The 17,501-nt window shown below is 48.9% G+C and overlaps 3 protein-coding genes across 3 annotated transcripts; 1 reads left to right on the top strand and 2 right to left on the bottom strand.

The window, feature by feature from the left end:
* Window positions 1–401: 401 nt before the first annotated feature.
* On the bottom strand, window positions 402–10,085 carry vap (vascular associated protein). The gene is made up of 10 exons (XM_086118970.1): window positions 9,783–10,085; window positions 6,189–7,964; window positions 6,010–6,098; window positions 5,772–5,830; window positions 5,534–5,697; window positions 5,298–5,460; window positions 4,584–4,775; window positions 3,187–3,432; window positions 2,448–2,610; window positions 402–2,016 (listed from the first exon to the last, which is right to left on the bottom strand). Exons 1-10 carry the CDS (start codon window positions 9,832–9,834, stop codon window positions 1,942–1,944), a joined length of 2,979 nt encoding a protein of 992 aa, XP_085975096.1. The 5' UTR covers window positions 9,835–10,085; the 3' UTR covers window positions 402–1,941.
* A 493-nt stretch (window positions 10,086–10,578) lies between these two features.
* pin1 (peptidylprolyl cis/trans isomerase, NIMA-interacting 1) lies at window positions 10,579–14,599 on the bottom strand. The gene is made up of 5 exons (XM_086118977.1): window positions 14,421–14,599; window positions 13,371–13,456; window positions 12,289–12,397; window positions 12,089–12,199; window positions 10,579–11,031 (listed from the first exon to the last, which is right to left on the bottom strand). Exons 1-5 carry the CDS (start codon window positions 14,476–14,478, stop codon window positions 10,922–10,924), a joined length of 474 nt encoding a protein of 157 aa, XP_085975103.1. The 5' UTR covers window positions 14,479–14,599; the 3' UTR covers window positions 10,579–10,921.
* A 46-nt stretch (window positions 14,600–14,645) lies between these two features.
* On the top strand, window positions 14,646–17,469 carry ubl5 (ubiquitin like protein 5). The gene is made up of 5 exons (XM_086118978.1): window positions 14,646–14,777; window positions 15,075–15,143; window positions 15,335–15,418; window positions 16,625–16,662; window positions 17,294–17,469. The coding sequence occupies exons 2-5, from the start codon at window positions 15,088–15,090 to the stop codon at window positions 17,335–17,337; spliced, it is 222 nt and encodes a 73-aa protein (XP_085975104.1). The 5' UTR covers window positions 14,646–14,777; window positions 15,075–15,087; the 3' UTR covers window positions 17,338–17,469.
* The last annotated feature ends 32 nt before the right edge of the window (window positions 17,470–17,501 follow it).

Genomic DNA, 17,501 nt, shown 5'->3' with positions numbered 1-17,501 from the left:
AAGTTCAATACCGCCTTCAAACGTCAAACTTTGCAAGTTTGAATGTGATACATATATATATATATATATAAATCAGCATGTATTGTATTATATGTGACTTTTTGTATTTAGCAAACCAAAAACCCAGCGATTCCTTCCAATTCAGGTCACTGCCGGGCCCCCTTTTTGTGCCTTATAAATCCAATGTTTCTTTTTCTCTCCCTTTTCTTTTCTTTTTTTTTTTTTTAAACTTTGACTTTTCTTTGTGTTTTCTGACACATCTTACGAAAACCTTTATTAGTCTCGCAATGGAGAAATTCCCGATTCACAGCGGCAACGTTATGAAAGGAAGAAGTAGAACAACAAAATATAGGAGCTGCTGGAAAGGCAGCCACTCTGGCGGCGCCATTTTGAAGTCAAAATAATAATAATAATACATTTTATTTATAAGCGCCTTTCAAGACACCCAAGGACACTTTACAATAACAAAAAACACAAAAAAGAACAAAACACAACACAAGACATAGGACACGGACAGTCGTGCAATCTTCGGCACTTTTCTGCATACATTTTGTTGTCTGAAGCGGTTCTAGATGAAAGAGGAGAGGATCAAAGTGTCCTTTCACCAGTGGGTCAGACTTGCGTTTGCGGAATAAGAATGAGGTCGCAAACTGCGCCCGTTTTTATCAGTTTCAGGGGGGGGCAGCCATTTTGTCCCTCGCCGTCACCTGAAAACGACGCCGTCGAAGCTCGCGGCTCTGCTGACGATCACTCACGGTGCAGCTTGCGAACGGCTTTCACAGTCCAATTGCTTTTCGTCACATCCCAACCGTTTCGATCGGGGGCGGCCAACCCGCGGCTCGCGAGCCGCGTACGGTTCTTTGGCCGGTTCGATGCGGCTCCCGGGCTTTCACGCGACAATTGTCGAAAACGCCTCGGCGAGAGCGCTGCCGTTCAAACGACGGCCCCTACAAACACGGAACGTACTATGTCAGCCTATCAGCGGTCCCGTTACTTGATTGACATAGAGGGCAACCAATCAGACGACCGAATCACTGCTCACGCGCAGACAACTGAGTAAAGTGCTAAGCTAGTCAGCGAATGACCTCTGTTTTTAAGGCAGGGGTGCCCAATACGTAGATCGCAATCGACCAAGAGCCAGCGGACTGGTCCCAAGTAGGAGGAGGAAATGGGTGGGCGGGGGGGGTGTGCTTGTGTCTTTCGGTTTCATATATCGTCGTGGCGTGCATGCATATGTGCGTGAGTGTGTGTGTGTGTGTGGCTCTTTGCAGTAACACTGTAAAAAGTTTAGCTCTGACTGGTTGGCCACCCCTGATTTAGACTTTAGGGTGCAATACAATTTACATCTTGATCTCCATTTTTTTTTTCCCCATGGATTTTCTTCTCTCCCCGATATTCAAGCTTGTGCTCAAACATTGTACTGCGCATAAATGTTTCAGTGACGATAAAAAATACAGAGTGCGTTGCAGGAACAAAACCACTTTCTCACTTTTGATGAACACTATCCCAGTATTCGTCCTTTGGATCAAATCAAGCAGTCAAATTGAAATTCAGCTCGAGAGCGAGCGTTGCGCGCTTCCATGGTAACTTCATAGTCTGTGTGGAAAAATAATCCCAACAAAGTTTCAAGGGTAAAAAACAAACAAACAAACAAACAGCATCCTTTTTTTTTTTCTGAACAATCAAATCATTCCAATTATTTGATGAATCGTGACTGAACACTTTGGCCCAATAAGTTACTGTATTTTAACGTTTGCCACGATGGTGATACTTGCCGAGATTTCAGTATATTTTCCAGCAGGTGCGGCATTTGCACCGAATGACACCCACGCATGCGCACACAATAGTCACACGGTATTTATTGATTGATCACCGGCTAACTTTTTTTTACGCGCGCACACACGCACACCGAGAGCGTTTGATGGCCGAAGAGCATCCGAGTCACGCGGTCCAGCTGCGGTTCATGTCCACCAGCTCCATGCCGTGGCGGTACGAGCGCGGCCTGGACGTCCGAGCCTGAAGAGGCAACACAAGGACAGATGCTAAGCTAGCGTAGCATACGGCGCAACGAACCAGAAGTCGGCCTCTCGAGGAGCAACGCTTTTCCGCTTGCTCTCGATATCGCTCCGAAAGTACAAAACCTAGCTGAGCTGAGCCACGCTAACGACTTTGCATTCGTGACCTCGTTGGGGAAAATGTGAAAAGATTTTTGGCCGCAATGGTTTGATTTCGTCAAGAAATGTCGAAGGAGGAGGGAATAACCTTGAATCAGTCACGGCCCAAAAAAAAAATGTGTCGTGAAGACAGTTTGAATGGGCTGAACCAGACTTTATTTATTTATTTGCTCGTTCCAGCAATCGCACAAAAACACGATTGTGTCGCTCCTCGAAATGGTTCCATATTTGAAATCTGACGTGAGCTCATGACACGGATTTCCAAGTACTCACGGCGCGGGGGTGCCGGGGGGCGGCCAGCCGCCGCAGCAGCGGGAAGGGCGTCCAGTGGATGGGCTCCACCGGCCAGCTGCACACCGACAAGTCGCCGGCCTTGCCCGAGTCCGGCGCGCCGTCGCCCACGCTCAGCTCGCCGCCGCACCAACCGTACCGAGAGCTGCCGCGCACACACGCTTCTTTTTACACTCGTGGGACAAGCGAGACGAACGCGGCGCGTGACCGAGAGGTTTTCAGATTGGCCCCGAAGGCAACGCTCGACTCGGTCGAAAGTGGAAAAGAAAGCAACGGCCGATGTAGATCAAGGCTATGATTTCAGACTGTCCCCGAAAGGCAACTCACCAGTTGTCATTGAAGGTCGCACCCGATTTGGATCGAGAGACAACGCATTTCAGACTGACCCCGAAGGCAACACCTGACATCGACACATAGTTTGAAGGCTTTGATTTCAAAGCGTCCTTGAAGGCAACACTTGATTGGGATTGATAAAGGTGATTTTTGTTGTTCCGGAAAGGCAACGCGAAACTGAGCAATTGAAGATTTCTGTCAATGAATTTAGACAGCTATGAATAAAAATGTGATTTCAGACCATCCCTGAAGGCAACGCTCGACTTTGATGGAAAGAATTCATTCATAGAAAACAAAGAGCGTCTCGGAACGCGACCGCTGATTTAACGCGTGACTCGGCTGGATGGCACGCGTGCGTGTGCGCGCGCGTGTGTGTGTGCGTGTACACCTGTCGGGGTAGATGGCGTTGAGGCGCGCGGCGCCGCCGGTGCAGCCAGAGGAGGCGGAGGCGGAGGCGGAGGCGAGCGACAAGGTGTCATCGTGGTAGCAGCAGGGCCGGTCCAGAGCTCGCATGTGCAGCAGCTCGTCAGAGCGCGTGAATGCCGGATTGTCCATCGAGTCAGCGGAAGCCGCCGACGCCGAGCGCGGCCAGAAGCGAGACGACAGCTCGTCGAAATGGTTGAAGCGCCGGTAGCTGCAAACACAAACACAATCAGACCGACCATTTAATAGTACCGGTACATTCATTCAGAATGCTTTCATTCATTTAAATCCAATTGTTTTATTGAATCAATTAAAAATATCAGAGTTTTGCATCATTCAAGTTTTTTTTATATTACTTTAATTTTTCTTATTTTAGAAAGAAGGACGTTTTAACCAACTACTTTTGAACTACTTTTTTTTTGTTTCAAAGAATAAGACTTTAAAAAAATTGCCCGCCCCCCCCCAAAAAAATATATATACTGTATATATTTTGTGTTTGTTTAGAAATAACAGGACATCAATATATAAATATCTCTTTCCATTTATTGTATCAACTACCATTATTCTTCAAAATACGTTTTTGGGATGATTGAATGAATTACAAATATTTTTAGTTTGGAATACCAGAATTTGAATCTACAAATTGCCATTACCTTAATAAGCTAATTTCATTTTAACATTTATATACATTTTATTTCTTTCGGTGAGGTAATTCCAAAAATATTTTTAATGCTACAATTATTAGATGTACAAAATATTTTTATTGAACAAAAGGGCCCAGTTGCTTTGTCTGATTTACATCAAGTAAAAATGAAGGCTGCAGCTTTTGAAAATGAACAATCATTTGGAGTTCGAGTGTGACCCCTCGAGGCCACAGCTGGGAGTGCAGCGAAGCGGGCCGCAAGAAAGGAACCATTTTCAAAAATGTCACCGATACAGTATTAAAAAAAACAAACCAAAAAAAAAAGTCTTTTAAAATACTGTAGACGAAAAGGTAACAGCACATACATTCAAAAGAAAATCGTTAAAAACAAAATTGAAAAGTAAATGAGTTTTTAAAAAAAATCATATAAATATGAACTCATGGAAAACAACTCAAAGAATAAAAAAAAATACCGTTTTACATAATATTAAAATACATGAAAAAAACGGAAAAGAAAAGAAGCACCAAGTTTGTGTGCGGGTGACCGACAATATCCAGCAGATGGCAACAAAGAGGGGAAGAGAGAAAAAAAAACTCTCCCAGTGTTGCCATAGTTACCTTGAAAAAGTAACCTGGTTACTTTATTGATTACGAGTCACTTTCAGACTTTCGGCAGCCGCGACAATTCTGCCGGAGTAAAACATCAGGACCGCTCTCACCTGCTCCGCGTCTGGTCCACTTTGGCCCGGATCAGAGCGGCTCGGTAGCGTCGGACGGCGACCAGGGCCAGCGCGCCGATCGCGGCCGCGGCCAACACCAGGACGGACGCGCAGGTGCACACCAGGCGAGTGCGCGTCATCCGGACGTCGCAGCGTGAACCCATGAACCAGAAGTCCTCGCCCACCGGGCACCTGACCATACATGCCAAAAGGGAAGAATCATGATAATAACGCATTACATTTGCAAGCGCCTTTCGCAACACTCGAGGACACTTTACAACCAAGAGCAATAATAAAACCGCAGATAAAATAATAAACAAAGAAAGAAAAGATTTAAGGTGGATAAGCAAGTCTGAATAGGTGTGTTTTGAGCATGGAAAGAGAGTCAATATTACGAATGTTGGGAGGAAGTGAGTTCCAGAGTTTGGGGGCAGAGCGACTGAAGGCTCTGCACCCCATTGTACTGAGACGGGCAGAGGGTAGAGAAAGGTGCGGGGAGGATGAGGACCCGAGTGAGCGAGAGGGAATGGAAATTTGAAGAAGATCTCACAGATAGGGGGGGGGGGGGCGCAAGGTTATGGATGGCTTTGAATGTATAGAGAAGTCATTTGAAGTTGATTCTAAATTTGACAGGAAGCCAGTGGAGCTGTCGGAGGATGGGAGTGATATGATGGAAGGAGGGGGGGGGGGGGGAGTGCAGGCGTGCGTTCCTACCGACAAACGGGAAGTTTTCTCGTGTGGTGTGTGCAGACGCCATGATGGTGGCAGAAGTCAAAATGGCAAACGGAGGAGCAGCTGTAGTTGTCGCCGGGCCCAGTAATGCAACGGAAGCCCGCCGGACACCCGAGCAACCAATCGCAAATGTCCTCCTGCACCCCTGCGTCTCACACACACGCGTTTCTAGCATCGTTTGTCCATCCGGCCACAGTTGGAGAAGACGACGCTCTCACCTCCCAGTGTGACATTGAGCACCTCGGAGCCTCTGAAGCTCCGCCCCTGGGACGCGACCAGGTCGAGTCCCGTCTGGCGCAGCAGCGCGGAGGCCCCCGAGGCGGACAGCCACCGCAGAGCGCCCCGGCTGCGAAACTCCAGCAGCATCTGCACGGCTCGACCGCTGGAGTGAAGAAAGGAAACAAAAGAAAAGCCGTTTGGGAGCCGGTCCCGGGATGGGCGCGACCGACCGCTCACCTGGCCCGCACGGCCGAGATTCGGCCGAAGCCCGGCGCCCTCCGCAGGTAAGGCTCCGCCTGCAACACGGGCGGCGTCATCAGCAAACTTCGGCTCGTAGCCGTTCGGTCTTCCCGCGAGTCGCCACCGGAATCTACGTCCCCTCCCCCAATTCGTTGACGGTCTTCGCAAAACCGCAACTTCCAAAATACACGTATCAAGCGTATGCGTCGAAACTTGCTGAAAACTCCCCACCCACCCAGGCGCCGGCGTCCTCCTCCAGGTCGGGACCGGAAGCGGAGCCGGCGTCGTCCGCGACGATCTGCAGCAGCAGCTCGATGGACTCCACTGGAGAAGAGCCACAACACCAACGCGTCTACGAGCGCACAAAGGCAGATCGTTTCTTATACACACGCCGGCATACGCGCGCACGCCAACCTCGGACGGTGGCGGGCCGGTCCGGCACCACGTAAACTTTCGGCTCCCGGGTCGTGGCAAAACCCGGAGGGGTGGAAGCTTCCGGGATCGGCCGCCGGGCGGTCGCGGCGTCGCCGCCCCGAGTGCCTTGTGGCTCAGTCGTCGGCATTTGTTGCGTGACGCGGGGCGCGGTATCGGGAGTCGGGACATCCGGGACGGGTGGAGACGCGGCGGGCTTCCGAAGGGTCGCCGGCGCGGGCGTCGTGTCGAGGGTGCCGCCCGCGTTGCGGGAGCTCGCTAAACCGGAGACGCTTCCGGATGCCGCGGCGGTTGTCGCGGGGCGGGAGCGTCCGGGCCTTGCCGTCCCATCCCGGGACCCCCCTCGGCCGGAGGCCGCCACCCGGGACGCGGGTCCGAGGGTCGCCGCCCCCGCGGCCGACGAGTTCTGAACTCCCCCGGATGCCCAAATGGCGCTGGCGGGCGGCGCGTCTTCCGGCCATGCCGTCACGTTTCCGGAGTTGACGAGCTCCGCTTGAGGCGCGTCGCGCGGCGTTTCCGTAACATCCTCAGAACCCGACGCCGGCGCGGTGCTCGGGAGGGGCGAACCTCCGGGCGTTCCGCTTCCGTCCTCGGGGCCCCCGGTGCTCAGGACCTTCGGCTGAGGCGAGCGTCCCGGTCGGTCCGTCTGAGCCCGGGAGGCTCCCGAGCCGAGGAACCCTTCGGACGCGGTCCCGGCGGGCGTTCCCGTGCGATCCTCGAGGCCCCCGAAGCTCAGGAAGCCTTCGGACGCGGTCGCGGCGCTCACGTGGGACGGGTATCCGGGAGTTTCCGGCCCGTCCTCGGAGCCTCGGGTGTTCCGAACCCCTCCGGATGACGAAGTGGTCCTTGCGCGGGGGGGCTGCCCAGGTGTTCCCGCCCCTTCCTCGGTGAAGTCCAAGACCCCTACCCGGGTCGCGTATCGGGGCGTTCCCCTTTGGGCCTCGGAGTCGGGAACCCGTCCGACCGCCAACGCGCCGCGCACGTCGGGCAAGGGATCGGGTGCCGTCGTTCTTGCCCGGAAGGCCCCCACCGTAAGGACCCCCGCGAGGGTTGCGCCACTGGGTGTTTCCATCCCATCCTCGGAGTCAGCAAAAGTCACCGCTCTGCCGGACTTTGTCTTTGCGCTCGTGGGGGATGCGGGCCGGGGCGTTTCCGTCCCGTACTGCGACTTTGACGAGTTCCGGATGGTTGCGGTGGTCCCGGTAGAACCTGGGATCCCCGGCGTCCCCTCGGCGGCATCCGGAAGGCGCGGGGTTCTCGGTGTACTTTTTGACAAATCCGTTTGGGACCGCGCCGCGCCCCAAACGGGGTCTGAAGTGACTTCCTTCCCTCGGCGAAGATTCTTGAGATAAACTGCCGCCGCGGTACCGGCGGGGGTCGCCGGCAGGGTCCGTAAGGTCAGCGATGATGTCACAGGTGGAAAAGTGAACCGCCCAGAGGCGCGAGGCCCACGCGTCCCTTCCGGCAGTCCCGGATTTGTTTGAGCGTTTCGGCTCGGCCTCGGCGTCTCCGGAAGGCGGGTGGCAGATGTTTCCGCTCCATTGTTCCCAACTTCCCCGGGAAGCCGCAGCGCTTCGCTATCGGGACTCCCAGACGCGCTCACGGGCGTGGCGGGACCAGACCCCGATCGAGACCCTCCGTTGGGTTCTTGCGTGCTCGCGTAGTCGGACCCGGCCCGAGATGGACTGGGGAAGTCTCTGTGGGAATGTGGGATAGTGGTGGCGTTCTCCTCTGAGGAATGCCGTGGCTCTTCCCGGACTGGAGGACCGGGACACCGAAACAGAGAAAGCGTCAGGAAGGGCATCAACCACCGAACTTCTGTCTCACACGCGTGCTCACTGATCACCCACACACTTACTCATCTCTCGCTTATCCACACGCACGCACGCACGCCATGATAAGAACTTTCCAGACCTATTGGATTTTTCCCAAACGAGGTCTGAGTGAAAACACAAACGCTGGGATGCCCATTCGGGGACCCTCGCGATGCAGGCGGGTCACGCGGACTCCGTCTCTGACTAACAAGCGAGCATTTTCCCAAAAGGGGGAACGTTCAGAATCTGCCTGGCAACGTACAAGAAGACCAAAAAAAAAAAGTGTTTCGATGTGGAACGCGGAGCAGCCGTTCAATTGCAAAAGTGGCCCACGGAGACAAAAGGAAAAATAATAATAAAGTGGATAAACTACAAGAGCAACCTGAAACACTTTTACTTGACTTATCTTTTTTTTTTTGTTGCTAATAATGTTGGAGTACTTTGCCAAGCGTGTGCTACGATACTTTTGCCAAGCAACAAATTGGTCACGCCAACGCGTCACATTTGGGACATACACGCATACAAAAAATAATAAATAAGTGTAAAACTTTCTTGTTTTGGGGAAATCGCTTGCGGGAAGAGCCCCGTGTTGCGAGCAGCCAATTAAAATCACTTGACTGCTTTCTGCACAAGATGCAGGAAAAGGCTGTCCAGAAGAAGCCCTGCCGTGAAACGTGCGGGAAGTCGGCCATGTTGCTCTGAAGCAGTCGTTTTGTGACAGCCGGTTTGTCGTCGCTCCGATTGGATTTCAAGGAAGTCCCGGCGGCAGGTTGAAGCGAAGGACGCAAGAGCTTTTTGCCTCGTTAGCGGCCGGCGGGATGTAAACGAGAGCAAAGAGCAGAGATCTCCACCAAAGGCGACACAAATGACAACCTGATCCAAAGGCGCCCGAGCGATATTAGCAGCAGATAATTGGATGACGGGATTTTACATGTTGCTTTTACACTATAGCCGAATCTGCGTTTGAATTAAATTCAAACGCGTTACTGCTTTTGACGCTACAAACACATCGTAAATGACCAAAAAAAACCAAATGATGTTCAACAATGGATTTACACTGCAGACCAATCTGGATTTAATCTGGTTATAGTTTTTCAGACAGCTAAGACAAAGCATATGAAGATTTGATTAAAAAAAAAAGATACCGGTACATATATGACCCATTTTTAAAAGATTTTCTGTGCAATACGGGCTGCTTTGCATGTTTTAAAATTGAATTTGTACGAGTGTACGCCATACCTGACTCCATCAAATTTGAGGTATGTGATCACAAAAATGGGTCAAAGCTAACTAAAAATAAGAATCGATGAATTGTATTACTATTTTAAATCATGCACCTTTTTACATCGATAGCTAACTATGCCCAATAGATAGCTAACTCGATGTGATTTTAGGAAGTAGTTGAAGAACCCGTCAAATTTCCTTCAGATTCAGCAAAAGCACATCAAAATGAATTGGATTTTTCGCCCCCTTCTAGTCTTCTGCCTTTTCGGTTCACGAAGCGGGCACGTTTGGTTTAGATGGTGTCAAATTTCACTCAGATATATCCACAAACCAATGGACAGATCGAACCGAGGTTTTCCTGCGTTTTGAGCAAAAAGATGACAGCCCGACGAACGGCGCCGATTCGGGTTGAATCATTGACATTTGTTTTTTTCTGTTCGCGCCCAAGTGTCAACTCCAAACCTCCCGTCAGATGACAAATGCAGATTCATGCGTGCAAAGCAAACGTTTGATATTTTTTGTCGGGGCGGCTGCTTACCTGCTGCGGCGGCGACGACGACGACGAGCAACAAGCGGACGAGGAGCTGCATGTCGGGGCCCCTTCGCGCATGTCGGGAAGGATGTCTCCAAAACGGACACGCGACCTCCACATGTCACAGAAGGAACCGCTGCCTCGCCTCGTCTTCTTGAAAACCGAAGCGCCCCTCCCGTCCTAAATGAGATCCACGTGCGAGCGGTCAACAAAGCGGACGGCCACAGACGAGCGTGTGAGCCCGGTTGGGAGAGCGATGATGGCCGGCAGGCGGCCGAAGCTCCGCGCGCGCACGCACCCACCCCCGCGACAAAGCGGAGCAGCGCCCCCTGGCGGCCGAGGCCGCGCCCGGTACCGCAACATGCGCACGCCTGCGCCGCGAAGCCCCGATTTGAAACAGCGTACCTGCTTTGAAACTCTTATTTTGAAAGTCTGCTTGGAATGCTGCTTTTGCACCCGTCTTTTGAAGGCAAACCGCGCCTTCGAATGCAACTTTCATCCCCAGACCCAAATCCCAGCGAATAAGCCTTCTCCAAAACCGAGCCCGCCTTGGACCTGATGTGTTCATGAGCCCGAAACGTCCAAGGTTATCAAGGCCAAACGAGACGACGTACTAGTTCAAGAGGTGAAAGGTCAAAGTACTGCAGGCAGTCCTACGTCAAGTGAAAGGCCTCGACACGATTGGCCCAGAAAGACGCTCTGGAGCCGCCGCCGCCGCCGCCGAGGTTACGCGAAGGCGTGTCGTCGTGGCAATACGACGCGCTCATCCGCACCCACCGAGAAACGGAGACACACGCGCACACAAAAAGAGAGGACTTTTATTTTGACGGCTCGACGGTTCGTACGGACGGCAAAGGTTTTTCAAAGTGGCCACATCGTTAACCGTTTTTGTCACACGTGAAAAATGACATGGGGGCAATGAAATTACAGGATTTTTTTTTTTTCAAAGGCGGAAACGAAAGCGCAAGATGAGCTTTTTATTTTTTAAGTAACATGCACATTCAGTCATCTGCGCTTCAATCTGTTCCACAGCATCTTTTTTGTTGTTGTAAAATATTTTAGGATTGGATTTAGGATAGCATTTGAACTCTTGTGAGAAAGCTTAGTGAGCGTGTGCGTGCGCGTGTGCGTGTGTGTGCGCGCGGTCAGCCGGTGCGCAGGATGATGTGCACTCCAGAGTCGGTAAAAACGGGGCCGCTCATTTCGTCGATCTTGAGTGCGAAAGAGGCGTCTTCGAAAGGCTTCTGCATTTGACCTAAAGTGTACAAAACACACACACACACAAAAAAAGAGAAAGTCACACTGCTCCCCCTACCGGTGCCAAGTGCAATTGACTTCAAGAAACCCCCCAACAGTAAAAAACGTGAAAGCAAATAAATAAATCAAATCAATTTGTCATCAAAGATGTTGAATGGGCGTTTTTTCTTTTTAAAATGAGGAACTATATCATTTGTGGAATTCGGTGTTTTTGTAATACTTGGTTTTATTTCATTTTGTTTCAAAATATGAATTTTACAAAATGGTGTGAAAATTTAGCTTTCAAAAAAATATATCTCAGCAGTATAAAGTTGAATGACTTTTTCATGACGAGAATCGAAATCAATTTTAATCGTTTTGCCGAATGCAAAACAATGACAAAGATCATTTTGTAAAATGCAATGTACAATTGTCAAAATTTTATTGTATGGGATTTATTTTGAAGACATATTCAGATAACGGCGGCTGGATGGACTAATAAAGTATTTTTTCATCATACAATTTGAATACCATTTGTTGAAGGTCAAAAAATGTCTTCTTTGATGAATATATCTTTTCAATGAAAATGTCAATGAATTTTTGTTGTCGGTTTTGGTTTGAAGAAGGACGACTCATTTTGTTGTTTATTTGTCAACGGTCATTTTGTTGACTTGATTTTTCCAATGAAACATCAAACGTGACCATTTATTTTCTGAAAAACATAAGTGGAATTTTGCTGCGTTTATGTGCCGCCGTTTTCATTTTTAATCAAAATTTAGTTGAGTTATTTTACATCTTCAATGCATACAAGTGCAATAACTGTTGTCCATGAATTTTTAGTTGTTTTCAATTTGGAATCCCGTTAGAAGGAACGAGGCTACTTGTAATCCGGCTCGAGTTTTCATTCAAGTCGTTGTTTTTAACGATGCACAATTTACGGGCGCGTTCAAGCATTTTACGTCTGCCTATGACCGTTATTATCATTGGAGAGCCTCTTCAATGCAGTGGGTTACCCCCCCCCCCCCTCTGCACTTGCTGCCACCCCAGCCGGTTGAAGTGACTCGAGTCGCACCGACCTCTGCCAAAGAGTCCCAAGTCTCCGCCGTTCTTGGCTGAACTGCAGTCGCTGAACCGAGAGGCTAAACTCTCAAACTTGTCCTTTTCCGACTTGATCCGCTCGATGTAGTCTGAAAATCGACAGCGCCGGTCGCGCCGGTCCAAATGGTCAAGCAAACCTCAACGCAAGGGGTTCGGGATGCGGGGCCTCGCCACTTACGCTGAATCAGATCGAGAGCCTCGTCTTTGGACCGCGTGATGTTCTGCTCCCGCCAGGACGAAGGCCGGCGGGACTGGTTGTGCTTGACCAAGAGGTGCGAGCAGCGAACCTGCAACGCAAAACCACAAAAATAGATTACAGTCCGCCCGCAGAGGGGAGGCTTCGCTGCCGACGGGGCGCCACCACATCCCATTTCGCAGGTGCACCATAATAGAGGAAGGGACGGGAGTTTGAACTTAACACCTTAAAAGGTGACACACCTTTTAACGTGAAAAGTTTGACCTCTGGTTCAGTTCGAGTCCTTTTTTGTGTCTTATGAACCAAAGTTACTAGCTACGAGCAACTGTCCAAAAAAAAAAAAAAAAAAAAGCAGTTTTTCAAAAAAGATTTAAGACTTAGAAAGAAGGCGCACGTACATATGGGACCAACTGGAACCTCAAGGAATTGCTTTGCTTTGTTCTGCCAAATGCCGAAGTCCAACATATCTCATTAACTCATTCAAACCCTTTGACGTCTAAAAGCGTCAATTAACGCATGGTCCCCGCCTCCCCATGACGTCTAAAGGCGTCAATCACGTTTTTTTCATGGGGGAGGGTGCAAGAGAGTCTGATGCAACTTCTCACTGAAGGAGCAGGCTTGACTGCAATGTAAATAGTAAAAAGAGGGCCAGCAGGTGGCAATAGTCTCAAACTTGAAATGCATGCTTTTACAAAGAGCTCATTTTATCTGAAGAAAATCGGCCTTTTCCAGAAAACTTAGCAATTTTCTCATGCTGACTGTCAACGAACAGAGAAAGATAGAAACAAACTTTTTTTTCTGCTGAAAGAAGAGAGTCTCACCTTTCTTCTGACAGGTCGCATGTTTATATAGCCGTAGAACAGAAAATTCTGTGAGGGATTGGGGGTGGGGGGGATTTGCCACCCAAGGAAATTTTTTTTTCTTTCCTTTGGGTGGCAGCAATACGATGCTCATCGGGAAAAGAGCACCGTAGTGGTCGTGAAGCACGGGGTTGGCCGCGTCACGCTTTGGAACTGGATTTGGGACCTTCAGAAGGTTAAAGGGATAGTGAAGAGTTCCTTTACTTTATCTGGCTCGACGCGGACATCTCCTGCAGCAGGTCGTTCCCACTGGCTGGCGTTGGTCACGCGGTTGAAGTAATACACCTTGCCTGCAGACGGAGAACAGTTATTGATTTGCGAGGGACATGGGGGACCAGAGGCTGGTGCAAATAAGCGGAGATTTAAAAAAGCAACCCCCCACCGCCCAAATTTTCTGGAAAAAAAAAAGGGCCTTGACCAGTATTCATAATTTTAACCACAAACTGTGGTCCCTAATCTGACTGACTTCCTTGACACCGTACATCAATTTCCTATTAATTAGGGCTTGGGCACCACCCCAGGCAAAAAAAAAAAAAAAAAAAAAACTCCAGGAACGAGCCGCCATCCACGGGAAAAACAAAACAAAACACAAAACGTGAATCGATGATTTGTGACTAGTCAAGGACGAATAGGTGGACTGTATAATCCACACTTAGTTGTCAAACATTTTTTTGTCTGGGTGATTTTGTAAAATGTGTTTGAAATGAATTCAAATCATTTTGGAATCATAGCTCGCGGTATATCTACGATTTGAATAATCAGCAAAGACATTTGTTGACATACAGTATTTTTGCAAGTCTCGATGCCCCAACCAAGCGAATGGCGAGGACTGACTCAATTTTCTCGCCACTTTGAGCCACGTTTAAGGATAAAGCTTGTTGGTTTGGATTTAGGTGACAATCGCGGAATTGATGCGGCATTCTCAAAGCCTCTGAACTTGCACGAAACTATTTCAAATCTAAATCCTTCCCATCGTCAAGGGGTGATTGCGAGTGGTGACGTCAAGAGGGGCCCAGGGTGGATCGGCTCACACGCCTACATCATTTCCAAACTTTTATAATACACAACAAATTGAGATTGTCACGTTTTACTACCATTACGCTCATATCGCGAATGCCCTCCATTCGTTCAAGTTTTAGCTGGGTTAATTAACCACTCGGGATGCTGATTCAATTTGCTAGCTCCCAAGCTAGGTTGCACATTAGATCGCGGTACGAGACGGTTTGCGGCCTTTCTTCGCGCCTGTAAAGTCACCTGAGTTGCGGCTCATTCTCTTCTCCCAGCCCCCCGGTAAAGGGTCCTCGTCTGCCATTGTCACACCCTCTCCCGTCGCAGGTTTCCCTCTCACAAAAGATCAAATCCAAATGGAGACAAGTCGCGTGCGAAAGCGATTACCACACTTTGCGGCAACCACCGAGGCATTTACGGCCGTCACGTTGTTTTGCCCATTACGCCCGCCTTTCGCTGGAGCGTCACTGCCATTGGTCGATGTGAGCTATCAATCGTAGTTCGCACCGATTTGATTGGTTTACAGAAGCAGGTTTTTGACGAGTCGTCTCGAAAACATTAGCCTGAAAAGCTTTATTTTGCCACTCAACTCGGGGTTTTAAGGTAATATGAACTACCTTCACACACACACGCCCGCACACAAAATAGTTGTTACTTTAATACGTTGTTGTCATTTTAACAACACGCGTGCATACCGTGAAACGTTAACGTAAATGACACACTTCGCTGCATAGCACGTTTGCTTGCTTTCAAAGAAAGGTTCGCGTTTTCAGTCTTATTTCCCAACAGAGTAGCACGGGGGGACATTGTTGCGGTTTAGCGCACAGGGCTAATTGTTTATAGTTACATCACACTGCAATGCGCTAAGTTCTAACACCCGTAACACGTTTGCCTTGATAGAAAGGACGACGGGATGATCGAGGTTGTGTGCAACGATCGTCTGGGCAAGAAAGTCCGCGTAAAGTGCAAGTATCCTTCAAGTCGAAAGTGGCCGAGGGCCGCCGAATTGAACAACATAATCGTACTGTTCATTTAACACCCGTGTGATTATTTCAAGAAAACGTATTTGTGATTAATCCAAGAACCGATGAATGTTGGATAAGGGTCTTCTTCTGGCTATGACGTCACACGCGCGCTTCCTTAACAAGTCAACCTTCCAGCTCCGAGGACACCATCGGAGACCTAAAGAAGCTCATCGCAGCGCAGACGGGGACGCGGTATGACAAAATAGTCTTGAAGAAATGGTAAGCAAACTCCATGGACTTCCTGATTTTTATCCCGCAGCAAGAGGTGGTCCAAGTACTGAGGGATGGAGGGTCACGGGCATTCAATATTGGTTTTCCCGCCTTGCTGCATGATGGAATCCCTAAATTCCTTGCAATTAATTGTACACTGAGGAACATTGTCCTAAAACTGTTCGACGATTTTTCAATGTCATATCGTCATCCGGAGGCCGCAGGGCAGTGGCGGTTCTGGGCAGCGCAGATTACGCAGTCGTGCCGAGTCGCCGACGTGAAAGGTGGAACCAAAGTGCGTGATTTAACATTCTAGTCGGACCCTTTAGTGCGCTGCGCCATTTAAAAATGAGCGGGAAAATGAGAAGCAGTCCGCAGAGAAATTACCACGACACGAGTGCTATTTGCGTGTGTGCGCGTGTGTGTGTGAGTGTGTGTGTGCGCGTTTGTGTGTGTGCGTGTCTGTGTGTAACTTTTTTAGTCTCCCTTATTTAACAGGATCAATATATAAGACATTGCCTTTTAAAATTTGGATAATTATATGCATGTAAAACATCTAGCTTCAGTGTATTTGCAATGTTTGTCCCCGGCGGGCTGGTACCATATCATCCCCTGGCTTGAATATTCTCAACAGACGTATTGTTACGCTTGCAGACATTTTAGCCCTCCTAATACTGTTTTTTTCTCATCACTGTAATGTTATGACTACAATTTCAAAGTCTGAAGAAATAAAAAGTCAAATAAGATTTCAAATCTGTCTTTTTAGCCCTGGGTTGAATGTGCCCCCCCATCAAAACCCCTGGCCCCAGCCCGGCCCCCTCAGTGAAATTGATCCAGAACCGCCCCTGCCGCAGGGTTGAAAAAAGTAACAAGCCTTTTTAGACAAAGGGGTATAATTTATACGGTGGTCGCTATCGATTATTTGACCAAATATCCCGTTCATTATTTGTGTAATTGTACGAACATTGATTGCGGTGCAGCGACTACTTTTATCCACTTGGGTTTGCAGACTTCACGCCTGACTGTTGTATTTGTGAGTTTGGATGTGAGAGGCTTTTAAAGGCGGGGCCCGGTGAGTGACGTGGGAGTCAGCGAAGTTGTGAGGTGACGTTAGCAGTCGGCTGTTAACTGGCTAGCGTTTTGCAAATCGATGTGTTGCGTGACTGGGCGTCTGCGCAGCTCATGTTTGTATAAACGTCCTTATTTTCTGTGCAGGTACACCATATTCAAGGACCACGTGTCACTGGGAGATTGTATCCTTCACACTTGTGGTGCTTCTCTCCAACGCGTTAACGTTTATTTTCTCAGACCCGCGCGTACAAGTACAGTACTTGCATTTGGGTACTCAACGATACCAATTACCGATACTCGATGTTGTCATTACATCTTGCCATTGTGATGAAAATGTTCCGTTTAGAGGAGCTACTTGCCATCCCTGACTTTTTTTTTTTTTTTTTTTTTTACATCCAACCGCATGTTCTTGAAAGAGACGCGAGGCATTCTAGTTATGTAGTCTCTCTGTCTGAACATTAGGGGGCGCTATGAGAAAGGAGTTGACAGCATTCCGTGCAGGTCTGCCTTGGAACACTCCCGGGATGAATCTTTTGTCACAAAACAATATCAATCATGACAACTGTGATCGTGGAAGGATGAAACGGTTACAAAATAAATGAAAATTAAATGGAATTTAACCTCATCCATTTTGCAAAACATAATTTGCAGTCACCCAACAAGTAAAGTCAAAAGTGTCTCCACAGCACGCGTACTCGGGTGACATTGCTGGTGATGTGGTATCGGCGCATACGATATTTGTTACCAATACCAATACCGGTGCCGGTGCATCCCAAGTTGATTCTGTGTTTGACTTAACTGCAAGGTTTCCAGATGAGATCCACGACGGCATGAACCTGGAGTTGTACTACCAGTGAAAGCAAGGCTCAATCTGTCAGGAAATGACATCATTACGGGGACAAAATAAATAAGAATAATGCGAGCGACTTGATGTTATGATTTTTGTTGTTGTTGATCATTTGGAAATAAAGCGGTTAATTACCCACCCACCTTTGTTCGAAGAGTGAGATTCATTTCTTCC

Source organism: Hippocampus guttulatus, chromosome 9 (assembly GCF_054856545.1).
Source record: "Hippocampus guttulatus isolate MCC_2025c chromosome 9, RoL_Hgut_1.0, whole genome shotgun sequence".
NCBI lineage: Eukaryota > Metazoa > Chordata > Actinopteri > Syngnathiformes > Syngnathidae > Hippocampus > Hippocampus guttulatus.
The sequence above is the reverse complement of the archived record's forward strand: the minus strand, read 5'-3'. Positions and strand labels throughout refer to the sequence as shown.